The following is a 21,431-nucleotide window of genomic DNA, read 5'->3' as shown; positions in this document are numbered from 1 at the left end:
TAATAAAACCAACCCTTCTCGATTCTTTTGCTCCTTGTTTGGTCTTGCACTGAGCACAGCTTTGCAGAACCTCAAAATCTCCTTGTTAACAACCCCATGAAACGCCCCTGGGCAAGGCCTGGAGCCCCTCTGCTCTGCAGCCAGCCTGGCACAGCTGGGGCTGTTCAGCTGCACCAGAGAAGGCTCCAGGGACACCTGCGAGCCCCTGCCAGGGCCTGCAGGGGCTCCAGGAGAGCTGCCCAGGGACTGGGAACAAGGCAAGGAGGGACAAGACAAGGGGGAATAATTTTAAACTAAAACAGGGGAGATTTAGGTTAGATGTAAGGAAAAAAGTCTTGGTTGTGAGACTGTGCCACAGAGTGCCCAGAGCAGCTGTGGCTGTCCCTGGATCCCTGGGAGTGTCCAAGGCCAGGCTGGATAGGGCTTGGAGCAGCCTGGGCTAGTGGAAGCTGTCCCTGCCCATGGCAGGGGGTGGAATGAGATGGGCTTTTAGGTTCCTTCCCACCTAAACCAATCCCTGATTATCTGATTCGAGGTTTCGAGGTTTGCAGGTGTCTATTCCTTGCACCACCATAGTATACAGTATATATATATATATATATGTATATAATTTATTTTTTTTAATATTAGATCATTTAATACCTTCTATAATCCTCCCCCTTTGTGCTCAAACAAACCGAGTGATGCTCAGGGGTTTTTTTAATACGGTTCCACACAACAGCCTCTCTTGCCGGTGCAGCCCTGCCCAGGCTGACGCCGATGGTGAAGGTCACCCCAAAGAGTGCCGTGGGGAAGAGCTGCCGGCAGAGAGAGCCAGAGCACTGGGGAACAGGAGCCGCTCAACGCGTGTGCAGGGCTGCACCCAGCAACGGGCTGCCAGGGGCAGAGGGAAAGCAGCTTTTGTTGCTCAAGGACCTTCTCCTGAGGGCATTCAGAGCCACAGCTATCTTTGCCATCTTCCCGTCAGTGCTCCTCCCTGCAGAGCAGCCCTTCCTGCAGCCGAGCATCCCTCCCTGCGGCTGCTACAGGCTGCCACGCTGACAGCCAGCCTCTCCGAGCCGCCCAAAAGCAGGCTCCCACCGGAAGATGGTGCCCATATTCCACAAAACAGGGGGCAAGCCCTTCACAGCACAGTCCGCTTTGGGGCAACATCTAGAAGAAACCCAGCCACACTATATCAAAATCACCAGAGCAAATCCCACAGCTCCCTCAGGCAGCAGGGATGGAATTTTGAGGATATAGCTCACCAAGCTGCAGTGCAGTGTATTTGTGTATTTTTTTTTCTTTAATGTTCATATGGTAATAGATTTTTTAATGAGCAAAGCCCCACAACTGTAATTGGAAAATTAATAAACTCCTACTCCTGCTGAATATTCACCTGCTAACTAAGGAGCACACAGCCCTGAGCCAGTGCTTTTGTCCTTGTCAAAAGCCACATGTGGATGCTGATTTCCGTGCAATGCTTTGATGCTACCCCAGGTTGCTCTTGCTGGTCATCAAAGGCAGATGTGGAATGAGGAGCATCATAAATTCCTGGTGACATGCAAAAGCACCAACTCACAACATCAAAAAGGACACACACTTCAGCCTCTCCTCTTGTATTTTCTTGTCCCCTGCTCTCTACTGCTGTACTGGCAATTTGCATTGCTTGCATTGCTCCAGCTCACTGCTGGACAAACTTCATCGGGCTCCCTGCTCAGCACCTGCCACAGTAGCTACACTCAGCCAAGCATGGTCAGCACACAGGTGCTACTCAGTCTCTTGGCAGATGTCATGTCTTGTGTCCAACCAGCAGCTTGTCACAGGCTGCATCAGGAGCTGGAGTGAGGGTGGGATGCTGCAAGGAACCCATGCCACATCTCTCTTTTCCCCTGCAGCTCTGTGTGTGTGCCACAGCCCCATGACAGCAGCAGGGCACTGCCTGGTCCCCATCCCCCAGAAGAGACACCACTGCAGCACACACCACTCCCAGCTATGGATCCAGCAGATCCCTTCTCCATAAACATCCCATCTTTGATAAAGATATCACCACTGGGTTCTGAAGGTTGTCAGAGCCCAACCCAAAATGTTTTTGTAACACATTGTCTCTGTGATTTACAGTTATCCTTCATCATCACCCAAAAGAGGATGGATCTCGGCGAGATCGTTGTGACTGAACATCCCAATGAGAGGGAGCTGTACAAGAAGGAGATGCCAAAAGCCCAGGACCTGCTGTGGAGAAGTGGAAACTGGATCCACCATAGTTTTGGGTATCTCACAGGAGAAATGAATGAATATGGAGAGTGGATGAAAAGTAAGCAGAAGGATATGTTTGGGGATATCCATTTTGCCATCAGTACTTCCAGCGAAGTGTGTTTCACCCCCTGAGGCAGAGCAGAAGCAGCATGGTCCAAGCTCATGGCAAACTCTGGCCTTTTAATTATCTCACTCTCAGGAAGACAATCTCACTGCATCCTCTGGCCATCACCATGGCAGCAGGCAAAATTCGGCACAGTCCTGAGATGTCTTTCACACTTAATCAGTTACAGTCATTAGCATCACGTCTCACATAGCAGTGCCAGAATCACACAGCAGGGCTGGGGGTTGAGTCTCCTTTGTAACTGCCTTGGATCAGCCACTGTCTCTCATCCAACTGTGGGCTGATAATGGGGAATTGCCTCCTTACAGAGGAAGAGGCTCTTGAGTTCCCAGCCTTGGGGGAGCAATAAGTACTGAGAGGGTGTTACAATGTCATAAAATAGAAGCCAGGACTGATCTCAAAGGTTCACTGTCCAGACAGGAGCAATGCATGAGCAGACAGTCCAAAATACCCATAATTACTGGGGATCGAGAGGCTGTGTAAGACTGTGGGTCTTCTGTCAAAGCTAAAGTTGTCAGCAGTGCACCTCCAGCAATGGGAGAGAAATAGGAGGCATCCATTTACACCCAGACCAGTGTTATCCCCAGACACAGGGGAATATCTCCTCCTGCTTTCTCTTTACTCCAGTGGTCCACGCTTTGTCAGCAACTTTTCTTATTCAGTGTTCTGGAAAGCTTTGGCCACTGTCCTCAGGTTATATTTGAATTTTTTCAGCTAATGCTTGTGTCTGAAACTAAGTGTATTCCTGATACCTGTTGCATAGCTCAACATCAAATGCTAATTAAAATTAGTACAGACAAGCCTGGTCATTTTCCTCTAAGCAACCCCTTCCTCCTCCTTGTTCTGCCTCCTTAACCCTGCCTGGAAGGAATTCTTAGGAATAAGTTATTGCTTATAGTCAGAAAATACTCTGGCACCTTAAGCTGCATCTAATGAACAATCAAATTAAGATGATTAATTTAAAATCTTGAAGAAAATAAAACCTGCATATGCACATTGTATGAACATCTGAACATCTTGTGCATGGAAGCAGCTACCCTTTCCCATCCAGTCTCCTTGCATCATCCTTTAATAACATACAGCGCTTCAGAAATGGCTGCAGTTTTCCCAGAAGAGATGCAGAAGAAAAACTCAAGTCAGTTTGCAGCAGGAGAACAAGCAGCAAAACATTATTGCACTGCTTTCATCCCACCTTCCCCCTGCACTCACCTGAGGTATCTGTGCTTCGTGTCTGTTTACTCTGTCCAGGTTCAATAACCTTCTCCAAAGAGCAATAACTCTTTGTCCTCTGGAAATGCCTCTTTGCCCTGAGTACTGTCCAAGCTATAATTACTGCTTTCTAATTTAGGTTCTTTAGTTCTCAAAATACTTTTTAGAAAACTTTGACCCCCATCTCCTATATACACCATACCTCCTTGTTCAGGATTGCTGATTTTCTTCCTAAAACAGCAAAATTGCTTCCTTTTCTTATTTCTCTATATACATACAAAGTATTTTCAGTCCCCCTCTGCATTTGAATTATACACCAAAAAGAGTCTGTCTCCTTATTGATTTTACAGCAGAATCTAAAGTGATCTACCATGAAAATAATCATTTGACTATTCTCTGACCAGCATAAATAAATCACTTGTTTGTCTGTCCCTCCATAAATTTTATAGCAGTGCCCAGTACATCCCTATTAGTTCTCAAGTGCCAGATGCAAAATATGCAGAGACAACAATCAATCAGAGACCTGTTTTACAGAAATGTTAATATTTCACCTCTGTTCTGTGCCCAGAAAGGGACTGCAAAGATTGTGCTTTGCTAAAATGATGCCTTTTCAACAGTGTTTTGCCTTGATCTCCTCCAGGCAAGCCCTTAATGGTTCAGCTGGTGGACTGGATCTTGCGAGGGACCTCTCAGGTGATGTTTGTCAACAACCCTCTCAGCGGGCTGATTATTTTAGTGGGGCTTTTCATCCAGAGCCCCTGGTGGATGCTCACAGGCTGCACTGGAACCACTGTGTCCACGTTAACTGCGCTGGCCCTCAGCCAGGACAGGTAGATGGCACATCATGTCCTCGTGCACTTAATAAAAATTAATGGTTGTGGTATTGCTTGGAGCTCACTGATGGGTCACTGAACCTTGTTACAGACAGAAGACTTGGGTGAAGAGAGTTGTGGCCCAAGAAGACCTGGTCTGTCCCTGTGGCTGTCTGTCTTCCAGAAAACACACAGTTCTTTCTCCCTGATAGCCATCCTCAAAACCATGTGACTCCTTTGAGTCACAAGGATCCCCCTCCATCATCCAGCAGTCCCCAAACATTCCCCTTCCACACACGGGTGCAAGGCAGTACATCAGTAATCTCACTGCTCTCTCCCCCGCTTCACCAGGGGCAGGACACTCACAAACTGCAGTTCTGTGGGCCCCAGAGGTGGGCTGCCTTCAGCAAAGCTTTCTGCCTCACAATTGCTTCCATGGCAGGTCATCCATCGCAGCTGGGCTGCACGGCTACAACGGGATCCTGGTGGGCCTGCTCATGGCCGTCTACTCTGACAGAGGGGACTACTACTGGTGGCTTCTGCCCCCTGTGACAGTGATTTCCATGGCCTGGTAAGCGCCACTGCTCCTGATGCCTTGTGAAGGCTGACCTAGAGCAGAGACCAGGCAGAGCTAAAGAATAAAGCAGAATGCCTCTATTTGTCACAAGGCCTCAATGGATACACCTCAGGCAGCACCAGAGCCCAGACAAGGCTGCACCCAAGATGAACCAAAATGGTCACAAAATGGACTGCCGGTCACGGGGTCTGACGCTTTTATTAGTTTTGGTCCATTTGCATGTTGGAGTTAATTGTCCAAGTCCCATCTTTCTTTCTTTTCTCTCTTCAGCCCATGTTGTTTATGCTCTTGGCCCTGAAATTTGGATCATTTGTCCTTGGTCCCCAGCTAGAGAAGGAAGTTTTTGGTCTCCCTACTCTGTGAAGAAAGCTTACAATCCCCTAATATGAAGCTCAGAAGTACACACTAAAGCAGTACAGAATCTGGAAAATACAAAAGCTAAACCTGAGGCATCACTCCTCCTAGGGACAATTCCCAAAGGATGGGTCTGGCTACAAGCAGCTCAGGCACACTGAGGGCCCCTCTGCCCTGCGCCAGTGACTCCGGACTTGATGGCACTGGAGGCTTGTGTTTGTCACCTCACAGAGCTCGTGGGGGAACGTGGTAGGAGCTGAGGGCACAGAAACACTGATTATAGCACACAGGTCAAGCAGCCCCACCCCAGCCCTCTGAAAATGGCCCTCAGCAGCAGAACAGGCACAGGCTGGAGGTCATTGCACCCAACACCACAAGGCTTCTTCCTCATCCAGGCCCTGAATCAACCCTGTGCTCATCCTGGGGCTGAATTCAATATTCTCCTTCCCAGATGCGCAACCAGTCAGGAGCAAAATTAATTCCTCAGAGTAGCTCCAAAGGACAGGCTGCGTCCATCCAGGATTAAATTTTGCCATTTTTAAATATGGATCTGAACAGCACTGCAGAATCTGTTTAACAGCCTTAACTGAAATTAATTTAATAGTCACATTTTATCACTGTAAGCAGTAAGATGCAAACCATTATTGGATTTTCACTGCTTTTAAGATCAGATTTGTTTTATATTTCATTTCTTTAGTCATTCTCAGCAAAGGTCATTTTATAACAATCTCTCAAAACCCAGGACATGTTGCAAGAATGTTTAGTTTGTCTTATCTGCCAGAATTCCTTGAGGCCTTTTGTTAAAAATTTTCTTCATTGTTTAGTTCACAAGTCTTGAGGGCAGAGCAGAAATATTTTAAAATCAGACACTTCAGAGATTTTTTTAACTGGTACTTTGACTTTCAGCTTTAGAAGTCAGCATTTATTTAACTGTTTCCTCTTTCCTGACAAGATGCATAAGTGACAGGAGCTTTGTATTTCAGCACAGAAATTAGGGCACCATTTTCACTGAAGTACTGATTTTTTTTTCCCTACAGCTGCAAGCAAGGAAATCTGTAAACTCCTTTGGGATCCAAACTTGTCAAAAAAAGAATAGGCTTCATCTGAGATTACACAGGGAGAACAAAGCATTTTTCCCACTGATAGTATCTGTACAGCAGGACACAAGATGTTGCTATTGAAATGTCAAATAACTTGGATGGTGTTGTTTTTTATTATAACCAGCTTAATGACCTTCTAGGGCTCAAATCCAGTTCCTTGAAAAACTTAAAGTCCTTAAATTGATTTTTTATAAACTGTAATGTTCACCACTACTTGGAGTAGACCATCAGAGCTATTCAGCTCACCTGTAGCAGAAGAGCACAGCTTGAAGGAGAACACTGGCCATTTGCACAAAGGACTGGCCATTTGTTCTCTCCTTTGAGCTTTCTGGGGCTCATAAAAAACACATATTACCTTGCCAATATGCTCCCATAAAGATCTTCATGTAGGACACACACATCAAGTGGAAATCAGGGAGTCTGGAAATGTCCTGAGGAAAGCAGATCAAATATTATATCCCAGGTTCTACAGACAAGAACTTTTGGAAAGGCCATGGTATTTCAAGGTTTATATGGTTTTTGTGTTTTGACTGTAGGTTGAGTCTCACCCCAAATACTTTACATGCTAAAAATATTCAATCAAGCTACTTAAAAACAAGTCTCAGTTTTCAGTAAACTGTGTATGATTTCAGATGATACCTGGGCAGCACAAAATTACATCAGTCAAGGTCTGAATGAAGTCTGGTACCAACACCTTGCCCAGATCTGCTACAGTGGTGATTTCATCTCACACTCTGTTGGGCCTCATAGTCCCCAAAAATAGTGTCCAGCACAGTAAATATTTTTATCTTTCTTAACGGAAGATTTTCCACTGCCTTTGATCACTTCTGCTTTATTTCTCTTCCAGACCCATCTCCTGATACACTTCAAACTGTTTAAACAAGAACAAAACAAAACAAAAAAGGCCAAAAGAAAAGCAAATTGGGCAATTTCCAACTCCCTTCTGCTTCCTCAAGACAGCAGCTTTTTTAGACCATCTAAAGTTCTCCCCAGTTCTTAACGTGACATACCCAAAACTTCCTTTTCTGCTTTTTATTCAAATTTTAAACTGAATAGTAAGTCAGATTGCCTGTCTCTGTCCATGCTCAAAGGCTGTATTGGATGGAAACGTAGATGTGACGTTATTTTCTTCAGAAAGATGAACAGCTTTTGACAATTCTTTGTTTGATGCAGATTAAGATATTAAGGTATTCACCACCTGGCATTGCTACAAGAAACTGTATTGGCCTTTATTTGCCAAAATTATCATTTTGTGACCAAAGAGGCAGGCTGTCTCACCACTAATAAAATGTGATGAAATTATAATTATAAATTATAATTCTATTTCTTCTCCTGTTCTCAGCCCAGTACTGTCCAGTGCTTTGGGATCAATCTTCAGCAAATGGGACCTTCCTGTTTTCACTCTGCCCTTCAACATTGCAGTCACCCTGTACCTGGCAGCCACAGGACACTACAACCCCTTCTTCCCCACAACCCTCATCAAGCCCGTAGCTGCAGTGCCCAATATCACCTGGTCTGACATCAATGTGCCACTGGTAAGCTTCACACCAACAGGTTTTTGGTATTTCACTGAAAAGGTGAGCATGAAGGTGTTCTCCTCTGGGTGACATTTTTACGTGGGTCAGAATTCATAGAAGTACATGGGTTGGTTCAGTGCCACAGAATCCCCAGGGATAGTCCTGGTTCATCCAGCAGAAAGGCTGGTGGAGCCTCAGAGAGCAGAGAACCCATGCCTCTCATTCCCCTCGAACTTGGGTTGGCCCAAAACTAGTCTTGAGTGTACATCCAGCACACATCTGGATATTACCTCCTCCTGTCCAGGTTAGAAAAACATCAGCAACACTGTTAGTAGCAATATGAAAATTCAGAGGAAACATCAGGATTTCAAAGTGACAGAAACTCATTTATACTCAGTCCCCTCATGTCTAGCTCTAGCCCTGGAGGGTCACCTTCCCAAAAGAGAACAGGGTAACTGATCCAGAGGGTTGTGGTCAGTGGCTCAGGGTCCCAGGTGGTCCCTCAGGGGTCCATCTGGCCACCACTGTTATTGCATATCTTCATTAATGACACAGACACAGGGATCCAGGGCACCCTCAGGGGATTTGCAGATGGCACCAAGCTGGGAGGTGCAGCTGCTGCACCTGGAGGATGGGATGGCATCCAGAGGGACCTGGACAGGCTGCAGAAGTGGCCCAGGGGAATCTCATGAGGTTTGACAAGGCCAAGTGCTGGAGCTGGGCCAGGGCAGCCCCTGGGATCAACCCAGGCTGGAGGTCAGCAGAGGGAGCAGCCCTGGGAGAAGGAGCTGGGGGTGCTGTGGGGGAGAGCTGGACCTGCCCCAGCCTGAACCCCCTGCCCTGGGCTGAGCCCCCAGCGTGGGCAGCAGGGCAGGGGGGATTCTGGCCCTCAGCCCCTGGGCTCAGGTGAGAGCCCACCTGCAGAGCTGCCCCAGCCCTGCTCCAACAGCACAAGGACGTGGAGCTGTTGAATGAATCCAGAGGAGGGATGGAGCATACCTTTTAAAAGAAAAGGCTTGGAGAACTGGATTTATTCCACCTGGAAAAAGAGAAGGCTTTGTGGTGACCTAACTAAGACCTTCCAATACTGGGAGAGATTGTGTAGGAAAGGTGGAGGGACACTGCTTACAAGTGCCTGGAGGGACATTTGAAGCTATTCCCCCCAATGAGAAATGGTTTCAATTTGAAAGAGAATAAGTTTAGATTAAATATTGGAAAAAAATCTCTTCCCTGTGAGAGTTGTGAGGCCCTGGCACAGGGTGCTCAGAGCAGCTGTGGCTGCCCCTGGATCCCTAGCAGGGTCCAAGGCCAGGTTGGATGGGGCTTGTGACAACCTGGGACAGTGGAAGGTGTCCCTGCCCACGGCAGGGAATGGAAGAAGGTGATCTAAGGTCCCTTCCAATTCAAACCATTCTGGGATTCTATGAGGTGCTCAGACTCCAACTCAGAGCCAGGGTTTCTTCATTCCCTTTTCAGCTAATAGCTTGGACACAACATCTGCTGGGTCCCTCAGGGCACAGACAGACAACAAATAACAAGCCCTTTTCTGCCATCTGCTGCAGCTCTTACAATCCATCCCAGTTGGGATTGGTCAAGTGTATGGTTGTGGAAACCCCTGGACTGGAGGGATTTTCCTTGTGGCTCTGCTCATCTCTTCCCCACTGATTTGTTTGCATGCTGCAATTGGATCAGCCGTGGGGATGTTTGCAGGTAAGAAATACTGACCAAATTATTTTTGCAACCAAGGTATCTTGATCCAAGCCAGATTCTGTCCAGACTTTAAAGTTGCATCGGCTGGGCTGTAGTTGGGACAACACTCTCATCTTTCAAACTGTCTTTAAATTTCAAAGCTCTTAGCAATGGTCACACAACACAGTGCAGGCAAGAACAGAAGCAGATTTTCTTTAAACTTTGCATTTTTTGTTAGATTTGTAACTCAGCCAGGTGGTTTGTTCCACCTTACTTAACTCTCTAGCCACTGGATGGGATAAATCCCATAGAGATCATGAGGAAATCTGGAGAAAGACTTTAAGAACTGATTTCTTGCCACCACAATTGCTTTAAATGATGACCACAAGCAAAGGTCTGCCTCAGAACTAATCAGCCAAGGAAGAGACACAAACTTTTCTGGGATGCAGTTTGGGATCTCAGCCCTCTTTTCTGGGATCTCAGCCCTGCTGTGGATTTGTCAAAATACCAAAATGAATGCCACTAAAAATGTCCTGTCTCTCCACTAACCAGAGAGAAACAATATTGAGAGACATGAAGCAGACCCTAGAGGTTAGGCAACATTAATGCCACTTAAGAGATCAGTTTTAATAAATACAGATGACAGAATAAGTGTAGTCTGATTCCTTGGAAAAGGCAGTGATCCAAAAATTTATCTGTGCTCTGAAGCACTTTGTACACAATGGAGCTGCCTTATATTCATGATTTTAAACAAAACTGTCCACAGTTTGTATGGCTGAGAGCATATGGCAGGTCTTGTAGAGGTTTGACATTCAATCTAGAAGGGAAAGGTCAGGGGAAAGTTTCTGGGGACAAGCATGGTGATAAAACAGAGGACAGATGACAACAATATAGAAGGAAATGCATTTATATTGCTAGTGTCAGAAAAGTGGTCTGTGCACTACATATTGAGCTCTCCTTTTCACTGGTACTCCTGAAGCCTGTAAGAAATCCTGCAGAAGTTTCTGAGAGGACAAATTTATGGTAGACCCCCAGCTCCCATCCTTGTGGAGCATTTCCACTGCTCAGGTAAAGTGACCACCTCAAGTAACTAGACCGTATCTCACAAAGATCACTAGGAAAAAATGAAAAACTCTGCTTGCTCCCATAAAAGACATGCAGTTATGCCTCTGATATTCAAAATTAGGGTTTAAATGAGGTGTAAACAGTGTGCGTGAGCACAGCTTTCTGCTTTCTCAGCCCAGGTGAGAAGGTTTTCCCACACTCTGGCTGGATCCTCCACCTGTGTGTGTGCATACAACACACTCAGTGAATACACAGGAAGTTTTCTCTGAATTAAACCTTTGAGACTGGGCCAAATTCCAAAGCAGGGACATTATCAGGCCTCCAAAATAATGAGCCTCCTTTGACATCCTCCTTTTCCTGTGTGTGTGTGAGAACAGACAAACCCACCTTGATGTTATGAGGGAGAGATGACAGATTCCTCCTCTAGGTTCCCCTCATACCTGAGCTCACAGCCTTGCCTTTGTCCTGCAGCTCTGAGCATTGCATCCCCGTTTGACAGCATCTACCTTGGCTTACACAACTACAACTGTGCCCTGGCCTGCATTGCCATCGGGGGCATGTTCTACGCCCTGACCTGGCAGACACATTTGCTCTCACTTGCCTGTGGTGAGTATCTTTTACATAAAGGGAAGGCAAAAATTTGGGCAGCTTATGAGGAGCTGTCTTGGTTTCAAAAGACAGATGTCCTCTAAGGAAGGCAGGAGCCTCCCTTGAAATGGAAAATGCAAACCCCCTCCCTCCAAATTATTCTAATTTTGAAATTAAAGGGCTCTCAGGCAAAGATATGGGAGTAGGAATAACAGATCTTTATTAGAAAAAAATAAAAATTAAAAGAAAAAATAAAAATAAAATACAGTAATACAAAACAACATTGACAAAGTCAGAATAGGACCAGACACCCTGGGGGCGAGGGTGTTGGCAGCAGTCCCATTCAGTGGTGGCTGAAGCCCTCCTGCAGTGCCAGCTGTGGTTCTGCTGGAGCAGGGATCCTGCAGAAGGGTGGAGTTTGTCTCTGAAGCTCCAGGGCTGCTGGAGATGGGCCTGGTCTTCCCCTGGGAATGCAGTGGAGAAGAAAGCTGCTCCTCTGGGAATGCAGTGGGCAAAGGCTGCTGTGGTGTTCCCAGGGTCAGATTGTATCCAGGTAAGAATGCTTGGCTCCTCCCCATGAGTGGAGTATCTCCCAGTGGGATGATGTAATTTTATCAGCCATGCAGGGACATTCACTGGCCCATGAACAGAAGATATTTTCCAGAGGGAGGATTGGTTGTGGAAGAGATTAAGAAAACCTTCCCCACTCGGTTTTAACAGGTGGCCCAATGAACAGAAGATAACTGCCCCACCTGTAACAGATGGTGATAGAATACACACCCCCAGCTACATCTTGCATTTCCAACCTAAGACAGGAGCACAGGCTTAGAATCAACCATCACTCTGTCTGTCCCAAAAATAGGCACTGTGCAAGACCTGTTTCTCTGGCAGCATCAGCATTGGCTTGATTGTGCGAGTACAGAGAGAATACTTTTAGATCCTGGTAATATGGAAACATCTAGAAAGGGTGGAACTACTGTTTGTGGAATGAGCACAAGTTAATCCATGAGCATGTTTAACCAATTAGCAACTCAACAGATTCATAGAAGCAGCCTTTTCATGATTGTATGTATCACTGGGGGAAATGTGTCATAAGAAGGGAGCTGTTGCACCAGGCTAGTTTAAAACCCATCCACCCAAAGACTCCACATCCAACAGCAGCCAAAACCAGACACTCTGGGAACAGTTTAAGAAATTTCCCAGTTAAGACATTCCTGTGAAAATATGCCCAGGCTCCAGTTATCTTTATCTCAGTGTCCTGAGCACAGTTTCTGGATTTCTCAGTAGCTTTCCCTTCCTTGATTTAACCCTTAGGTGCCTGACTTTGCCTCCTGTTCTGCCATCCTGGCATCCTGGGGCAAAGAGACCGTTTGGTAACTGGTTGTGGTATGAAGCCACAGGGCAGAGAATTTCTGGAATCCAGCCCTGCTGGAGAATTTCTGCAATTCCCACTGCATGTGGGTCAGGTAGTGCCAAATGAAATTAAAGATAAAAAAAATGCCAACATCACTTCATCTTGACAAAACCATGTTCTTCATTCACCATCCATCTCTGCAGAGCAGATGGAACAAAAGGCAGTCACAGAATCATTTGTGTTGGAAAATACCTCCAAGATCATCAACTGGCTCCAACTGTGGCCCCACCCTACCAAGGCCACCACTAACCCGCATCCCCAAGTGCCACATCCACACAGCTGCTCCAGGGATGGGAACTCCACCACTGCCCTGGGCAGCTGTGCCAGGGCTGGACAGCCCTTTCTGTAAAGAAAATTTTCCCTAATATTCAACCTAGATCTTCCTTGGTGCAACTTGAGGCCATTTTCTCTTGGGACATTTCAGCTAATTGAACTCTAGCAGTGATCCTCACGTTAGGTAGCTGAAAGGATATTTTGCTGTGCATTTGGAAAATGTTGTTGGCTCTTTTTTTTTTTAATTTTCATTTTATTTTATTTTATTTTCCTCATCCTGAGCACTCTTTGGTCTTCTCTTCTCAGCATTATTTTGTGCCTACTCCGGAGCAGCTCTTGCTAATGCACTCTCTGTGGTAAGTGTGGGGTTTTGTGTTTTACCTGAGGGTTTGTTGGTTTGGGTTTTTTTAACTGCATCTTGATTTGTTCAAATATAACATTAAGTAAATGCCTCAAAATTCTCCATGTCAGCTGTGACAACACTGAAATGAAAATGCTGCAGCCAGTAGGCAGGTCTTGTGCAAACCCTACGTCAGCTGAATTGTGCCCCTGAAGACTTTATATCTGGTAATAAGATTTCAAAGACCTTTGAAGCATGTTATCCACAACAGGGCTGTGCATGTATATGTGAGTTACAGCAATGGCATATGGTTTGAGATTAAATACTTAGTTGAACACTATCTTTCAGCAATTCCAAATGATTAAATTTTCATTTTCTTCATTCAAGGTCTTTCTCCAACACTGCCCACAGATATTATTGATGTTTGAACTGGGTATGAGAACTAAAATGAGGGGGAGACTGTTCTCTTCAGTACAAAGTTATTATATTTGGACAAATCAAGAAAGGAGTGAAGACAGAAATGTCAGGCTCTGCTTCTTCTTTAAGATCTGAGAGATTAAAGCAAAACCATATTTTAATTAAATTGATTTACTAACTTAAAATAAAAAAATATTAGAACTAGCAGCTTCATGCACTGAACATTTTCATCTGGCACCCTCTCAGTACTATGTTGGTCCCCACATATGGCCTTCTTTAAGCACACCTGCTTTTGGGAGGCATCGGAAAAAGGACATCCACTTTTTGTCTCGGTGATCCTGCTTTTGGAAGACCTCACTTCAGGTCCAGAGGTGGGGGAACAGAGAGGGCTGAGGGCTGGATGTGATGCCAGCATCATATTGTCACTGGGGAGAGAGAATATGCAGGAATAGTACTCTCTATACATATTTTACAGAGCAGAGAGGGTAGAATTTGGCTCTTCTGTTAGAGAATTCAGGTGTCCACATGTGAGCTGGGTGTCTTGGCTTTCATTGCAGCCACCAGAGCTCTGGAGCCTGATTCAGTTGCTTCAATGCTGGTGCCAGGTTCCGTCCAGCACCACTATTGAAGCTGCACCTCTGACAGGACTGAGGTGTGCAGTGTCAGATGCTTTGTGCAGCCCCAGATCTCTGTGTCTCCAGCTGAATTGGCATTTGGTAGCCACTGTGTCTTCAGGGAAACCAAGGCCCTCCCAGCTTCCCAAATGCAAGAGTTTAGCCACAGGCAGGAATAAGCACAGAGACCAAAAAGTGGTACCCAAGTGCTGCCCTGTGTCTGTTGTATCCCCTGCCAGCTCGGGCTGCCAGTGTGCACCTGGCCCTTCTGCCTCTCGGCGCTCCTCTTCCTGCTGATAACCTCCGAAAACCCGGCCATCTACAAAATGCCGCTCTGCAAAGTCACCCACCCAGAAGCCAACCGGATCTACTACCTGAGAATGAGGAGAAGGGCCTCGGAGAGCAGGAGGGAAGAGCAGAAGCGAAAGGAGCAGAAACCCTCTGACGGCCCAAAAATTAACAGCGGGGTCACCCCACTGTGCACCCCCAAGAGCCGCCACGCTCACTGATTGCAGGCACACACAACTCTGCAGCCCGGGGGAAAGTCTGGGGGCAGCTTTTCAGACATCACCCAGGCACAGCACAGCCACAAACACCACTTTTGCCAGCAGTCTGCAGGCTGGGGATTCAGCATTCCACACTGGAGAAATCACGGTTTGCCCTTGAGCTAAGCTTTCCAAAAAGCACTCAGGTAACGTAATAACAGCTGCCTTATCAATCCAGTGGCTGTTAACTTGAAAGTCACCTCTTATCAATAATAATTATAAGAATAGGCAGAAGAACATTAAAGATGACAAGAGGCTGCATTTAATTTCAGAGGTGTAATTTAACAAAATAAATATGCTGAGAAGGCATTGGTGTCTAATAATAATAAATAATGTAAGAACGAAGAGCTGCATTTCAAATTAAGAGCATGTATATTTGAAAGTGAAATAAACAGACTGCTCTCTTCCTTTCTTGTGTGCCATCAATGTCTAACCCATTTAATACCTCTTAACAGCTACAACACACACAGGTAAATATTCTTACAGAGCACATCCTGTAGCACTTTTGGTGCCATCTCCTGGCTCCTCATTAAGTGCCAAGGCAATGAATATATATGCTTTAATCAGACTAGAAGAGCGACTAGCTAGCAGTGATCAAACATTCTTCTTTTCCTTGAATAATTTTCTGTCTTGCAAATTGAAGATCTCTCTCTCTCCTGCTGATTGCAGGATAGCAAGTGGGAATCCCTACACATATCCAATGAGAAATAAAAAGCTTCATGTAAATAATGGGATAAACATCTGCTGCTGGTGGCAGTTCTTTCTCTTCCTTTGACAGAGGACCAGATCCTTTCCATTAGACCATGAGAAATTAACAGGTCAAAAGTTACCACTGCCACTTTATGCCTCCTCAAAATCCTTACAGCAGGGAAGCTCCAACTGCCTTAAGGAGGATTCTTTCAGGAACCTTTGCCAAAACCTCTGTGAAGAAGACCTGGCAGAAAGGCTTCCTCACTCTAAAGTTGTTTTACAAGGTCAGTTTAAAATCACAAACCCAAGGGATGCGAAGATTTAAAATGCAAAGGGGCTGTGCAACCACAAACACTCAGATCAGAAGCTGTCCTCTCTGCCTCACGCTGTAAGGCTGTTTTGGAGATCCATGTGAGTATTTTTGAACAGGTGGGATTCCAGCTCGAAAAAACACTTTTTAAAAAGGTGAGCCTGGGTGGTGCTCATGGGATTATTTGTGCCTTAATCACCTAGAATCCAGCAGCATCCATCAATCTGCCACCCCTCTAAATATCCCCTAGAAACAGCATCCAAGAATGAATTCATCCTGGGAGACAAAAACACAGTGTTGTTTATGTTCAGATTTTTTTTTTTTTTAAACAAGGGAGGGCATTCCAGGAATTCTGGTAAAATTTAGGTCCTACTTCCTCCCCTCTTTTCCGAGACATCCTTTGAGCCATGATATCAGCAAACTAATGCTAGCACCAAAGCAGTCTCCCAAGGTCACTGCAAACTGCAAGATGAGGGACATCCCCCTGTTGCTGCTGCTGTAGAGAGACAAAGAGAGGCAGAATAACACAAGAGGTGACACACAACTGCCTGAAGACCTTCTCTCTACAGCAGTCAATGAAATATGTAGCACATAAAAACTAGGAGAGCTTATTCATTAACAGTTTAATTTAGCTCATGCACAGCATTAGAGAAATATTTGAATGGTAGAAATGCAAAGTTACTGGAAAAAATACTGCAAAATAATGCTGGTACAGTATTTGTGTAGAAAAACCACAACTGCATTTAGTTATGCCAAACATATTGTTTGTTTTCCTAAAAATAACAGTGAATCCCAGGCACAATATGGCTATTGGAAAGGATTTGTCATGTAAGTGCCACTGCAGGCATTAATTCCTCAGCCACAAGAAAATCCATCCTAAAATAAATTAGTAAAGCAATTTCTAGAGTTGAAGCCTTCCATAAAAAATAGAGTATAAACAGCTTTTTTAAGTCTCTAGCTAATCAAAAGATTTGAGTAACTATAGCTAGTACTAATAATTCTTGAAAACAGGCAAGACAAATCAAGTGTCTCCTGCAAGGGAACAGCAGACAATAAAAGCACTAACTGAAGCTATCAGTGGTAGCCCAGCAGTCTGATATCTGGAGAGTTCTATGAAAATTTTCATTAAGAGAGAAAAAATGTAGAATTTTCAGTGGGACTAATAATTTTGTGACAGCTCCCAGAGGTCTAACATAAAACAAATATGACCATTAAAGGGGAAAAATAAATTGTCTCTTCTGCAGTTAGAGTCATCACTCCACCCAGCTCACCTCCACCTTAAACAGCATTAAATAAATGCTCCTGAACAAACCAAAACCTGGCCTAGCCATAGCACATGAAAAAACCAGCCTTCTAAAAGTTTGCCTTAAAAAATTAAAAAGCAGAACAGACTTATCAAAGTGAAGGAATTGCAAGAGAGCTTCCCAGTGAATTAAGACAATTCTGTTGTAAGTGGAGCTCAATGTAAAAAATAGTATATACACTATGCAGTTCCAAGAAAAATGCTTACATTATTGCTTCAAATATTATTTTTCTTACTTTTACATTTGTTTCATACCCCCTAAAAGGAAAAAAAAAAAAAAAAAGCAACTTTTGCTCTTTGAGAGGAAGTTCTCAACTCTTCTCCTGCAGACATAGGTGGCTCTGTTGATAAGATCAGCCACAGAACTCATACAGAAAAAGCTGGGGCAAGCCCTTTAGATGCCTTGGCTTGGGTATTGGTGGCTCCAGGATGACTGAGCTGGTAATGACTTTTCATGAATAATTAGCAAAGCTGCAGGAGGGAAGGTGGAGGAAAGGGATTTGCTTTCCCAGTGGACATTTGCAGCAGAGGTCAGAGCCACACTGCCACCTGCTCTGGAGCATCCTCATTGCTGGAGCACAAAGTTTCCCTCCTGATTCAGAGAAGCACAAAATCCTTTAGACTGGAGCAGCCCTCTAAGATCCTCGAGTCCAACCACTCCCGCAGCACTGCCAAACTTGTCACTAACCCATGTCCCCAAGTGCCACATCCACATGGCATTTAAATCCTTCCATGAACGAGGGCTCCATCACTTCCTTGGGCCAGTGTTTGACAGCCCTTTCCAAAATGAATTTTTTCCTGGTCTCCACTCTAAAACTGATTTCCATCATCTGATCTTTTTTGAGACCTAATCAACTCCTCACAGGGCTCAGGAGCTGATGGGAAGAGCAGCACAGAGGAAGACCAGAAGAGGAGGTGTCAGCACCAGGGAAGTGCAAACCTGGAAAACCCAGAGCTGTGCTTCCAAACAGTGATGGAGAGAAGTGGCTGCAGCACTGTATGGCCCTCACAGGCCAGCAAAGCATGGTGGGTTAAAGTCTGATGAACAGATTTCCCTGTTGGACTGTACTGTCAAGCAACCAGAGCTGCTTTGCTGCACAGCCTGGGCCCTACTTCTTGTTCCATTCAACATTGCTGTGAGTTTAAAATAAATATTGTCCTTTCCTTCAGCTCTTCGGCAATGTGACACCCCTTCTTCCCATACCTGCAAGCAATCGGTGCAGACCTGCACTGATTCAGGAGCCTGAAATCATCAGATACAGGGAGAGTATGCATCTCTCCCCAGCACCTAGGCTGCTGGCACAGGGAGCCAGCCAGCATCCCAGCAGGCACCAGAAAACACCAGGAAGGGCTCTGTGTTCCAGAGGGGCAGTCGAGCAACATGGGGCCTTCCTACAAGCTGAAAAACCCAAAACTTCAAAACTTGTCAGAATAAGATAATTCCTAAAAATATCCAGCTGCTGGGGAGTTGCTCTGTGCTCTGTCCATGCCAGACATCTCCAGTCTGCAAAGACAGACATATTATCCAACACTGCAGAATTATTTAGGTTTTCTGTAGATCACATTTGCCAGGGTTGCAGAAATATCACCACTCTGAGGGAGAAACCTGTTTGTTGAATGCTTTTCCTCACTCCCTCTTCCTCTATAGTTTTAATTTGGGAGATGGAAATAGTTCAAACAGGAAACAAGCCCTTGATTGCAGTTGATTTTACAGTTCTCAGGGGGTCTTTACAAATTCCTACAGCTGTTGCCACAGCTGGAATTCACATATCCCAGTGGTGGGATAAGACTTGGGATGGCTCCGTGGGAAGCAGAGGTTTCTCCCACCACGTTTTGCCTGGCAATAAGTTTGGGTATCTCTGACTTCTCATTCAGCAGCTCCTGAGAGCACGCAGTAACCTCTGTACATTCAAGAGCTTAGTCTCACAGAACTGCATCCTCGCATCCACCTCCAGGGGTAGCTTTTTGCACAGACAGCTGAGGCAGACAGAAATCCCTGCTCCCAGAATGGGCATCTTCACACAGCACAGCAGGGTTGAAGCACCAAGTGTGTGCAGAAGCCCTTCCAAAAACATCCAACTGTGTCACCACCCAAAATGCTCAATTGTTGGGGCTGTTTAGGATATCTCAGCCCCTGCAAATTAAACTGTGCTGTGTACTGAATTACAAAAGGCAAAGGCGGAGAGGCAGAGGCATCCTTGACCTGTGCAGCTCAGGATGGTCTGGAGTATTTTTTCCCCTGGCACACCTTGTCCTGTACCTGACACTGCATTTCCACACTTCCCTCATTTCAGCCAAGTGCTGGCAGGTCTGTTGCTCTGTCTTCCAAAAATCTCTGCTCTGCAGAACCACTCAGCCAGAAATCAGGTAGAGACTTCCTGTCTTTGGAGAAAACAAAAAATTCAGAGGTGATGACAAACTGTCAGCCAGCAATGGTTTCTTGCTGTTGCCAAGTGGGCTTAATTCATTGTGCAAATTAAATCACTTCTAGGACATTTTACCTTCACAGAAACTGAATTACCCAATAGATATGACTTTTTTTTTCTTTTGCCTACCTCAAAATGTGCAATTTTTTTTGCAAATGGATTTATACCTGTTTGTGCTTGTGCATGAAAATGTCACTCTGTAGCACTGCTTGCAAAATCCCATAACCCCACCCACAGCCAACTCTCCCTCTATCCATTGCACTGACTATTAATTTTCAGTTGTTTCTACTGTCTGATGCTTCATTTCTGGATGCTACCAGTCCTCTTTCTCTTGTTGATCAGTAACCCATGCTATGTACAGCATCTTCCAAGAACTACTTGGCAAGAAAGTAATAATGACTGGGATTTATAGGCTGGAAGAGTTTCTTGCTGGAAAAATTATAGTATTCTGCTCTGTGTTAAGGCCCAACACATACATCTCCTACAACACACAGCTTTGTGAGAATGGATCCTTGGAATCAGCCATACCCTGGGTGAGACTCACCTACCATCAGGGCAAGGGAAGCAGGAAGGGCAGGGAAGATTATTAAGCTGAGAGTGGATGCAGGGAAGTGAATTGACTCTCAAATTGTAAAAGTAAATGAAGAAGCGGAGAAACACTTTGCCTTGTGTCATAAAAAGAGGCAAGTCTGTCCAGCTTTGTTATTTCTAACAGGATCCTGCTGTCTTGAGGTGGGTTTAGAAAAAGAGCCTTTTTGAACTTGGGGTTTTCCTTGGAGCCAGGAGAACAGGAGAGGGGTTTGAAGCTGAAACTTAGGATTATTTGAGTTTCAATTTCCCATCTTTACTGAAATACAGCAATACAGTCAACCTCAGGCTTCCAAACCCCTCCAGTATTTCCGACTGTTTCAAAATAATGGTTGGATTCAATCATCTCAAAGCTCTTCTCTGAACAACTATTCTATAATGCTGTGATTCTAATGTGGATGATCCAGTCTGCCATGCTAGAGATGATCAGATAAACAAACAGCCTTGAGTTTCAGACACAGACATGAACCAGAAAGCTTTTCTCCCTGTCAGCTCCTGACTCCCAGGACTTGCTGCTCAATCTCATCACCACAGGCAGCCAGACCAGCCTGGAGAAATGTCCATTGCTGGAAGGAAAAATGATCCAGCAGACTGGAAAAAGGGAAAGGGACACAAAACCAGACAAGGGGAACCAGCCAGAACAACGCACTGGGATTTTCTTTGACCTGCATCTCACTGGGTTTCATGACACAGATGACTATCTAGTCCTTCCTGGAGCCTCAGACACATTTCCCAAGCTGGACACCATGGGAATCTTGACACTGGTGAATGGGATGGTTCCAGGGGGCAGCTCCTCATCACCAGCCTGCTGAACCACCACTGCAGTCTTTGGCATGTGATGGCCTTGGCTAACTGGTGCCTTTCCAAACAATTCCCCTCTCCCACCAGCAGCAACCTTTTGAACCAACACCTGAAAAACCTGCAGCTGAAACAGAGGAGTTGTTTTCTATCCCAGCACTCAGAGCACCAGCCTGCAGGAGGAGAGTCTGCACCTCTCTCTGAAGTTGCCACTTATTTTGCCATGACAGAGCAGAGCTTTTTTTACACACTACCGTAGCTGTAAGACAATTTCAACCTGCTCTTCACTCATTCCTGCCCCACTCCTATCCCAGGATACAGAGACTGCCACTCCTAATCAATAAGCTGGTTTCCAGGTATCACTTATGCACTCTTGGACTGAGAAGGTGAGTCATGAGAGCATGTCAAGGTGGACAGAAAGGACAGTGGGTCTCCAGAGCAGG

The 21,431-nt window shown here is 45.4% G+C and overlaps 1 protein-coding gene across 1 annotated transcript; it reads left to right on the top strand.

The window, feature by feature from the left end:
• The first annotated feature begins 2,105 nt into the window (after positions 1-2,105).
• LOC119695835 (urea transporter 2-like) lies at positions 2,106-16,845 on the top strand. The gene is made up of 8 exons (XM_038125004.1): positions 2,106-2,293; positions 4,209-4,398; positions 4,823-4,951; positions 7,754-7,946; positions 9,491-9,638; positions 11,154-11,288; positions 13,264-13,313; positions 14,568-16,845. The coding sequence occupies exons 1-8, from the start codon at positions 2,128-2,130 to the stop codon at positions 14,835-14,837; spliced, it is 1,281 nt and encodes a 426-aa protein (XP_037980932.1). The 5' UTR covers positions 2,106-2,127; the 3' UTR covers positions 14,838-16,845.
• Positions 16,846-21,431: the final 4,586 nt, after the last annotated feature.

Source organism: Motacilla alba, chromosome Z (genome assembly GCF_015832195.1).
Source record: "Motacilla alba alba isolate MOTALB_02 chromosome Z, Motacilla_alba_V1.0_pri, whole genome shotgun sequence".
In the NCBI taxonomy this organism is placed as follows: Eukaryota; Metazoa; Chordata; class Aves; order Passeriformes; family Motacillidae; genus Motacilla; species Motacilla alba.
Note: the sequence above shows the minus strand (reverse complement) of the source record. Positions and strands in the feature narration are given on the sequence as shown.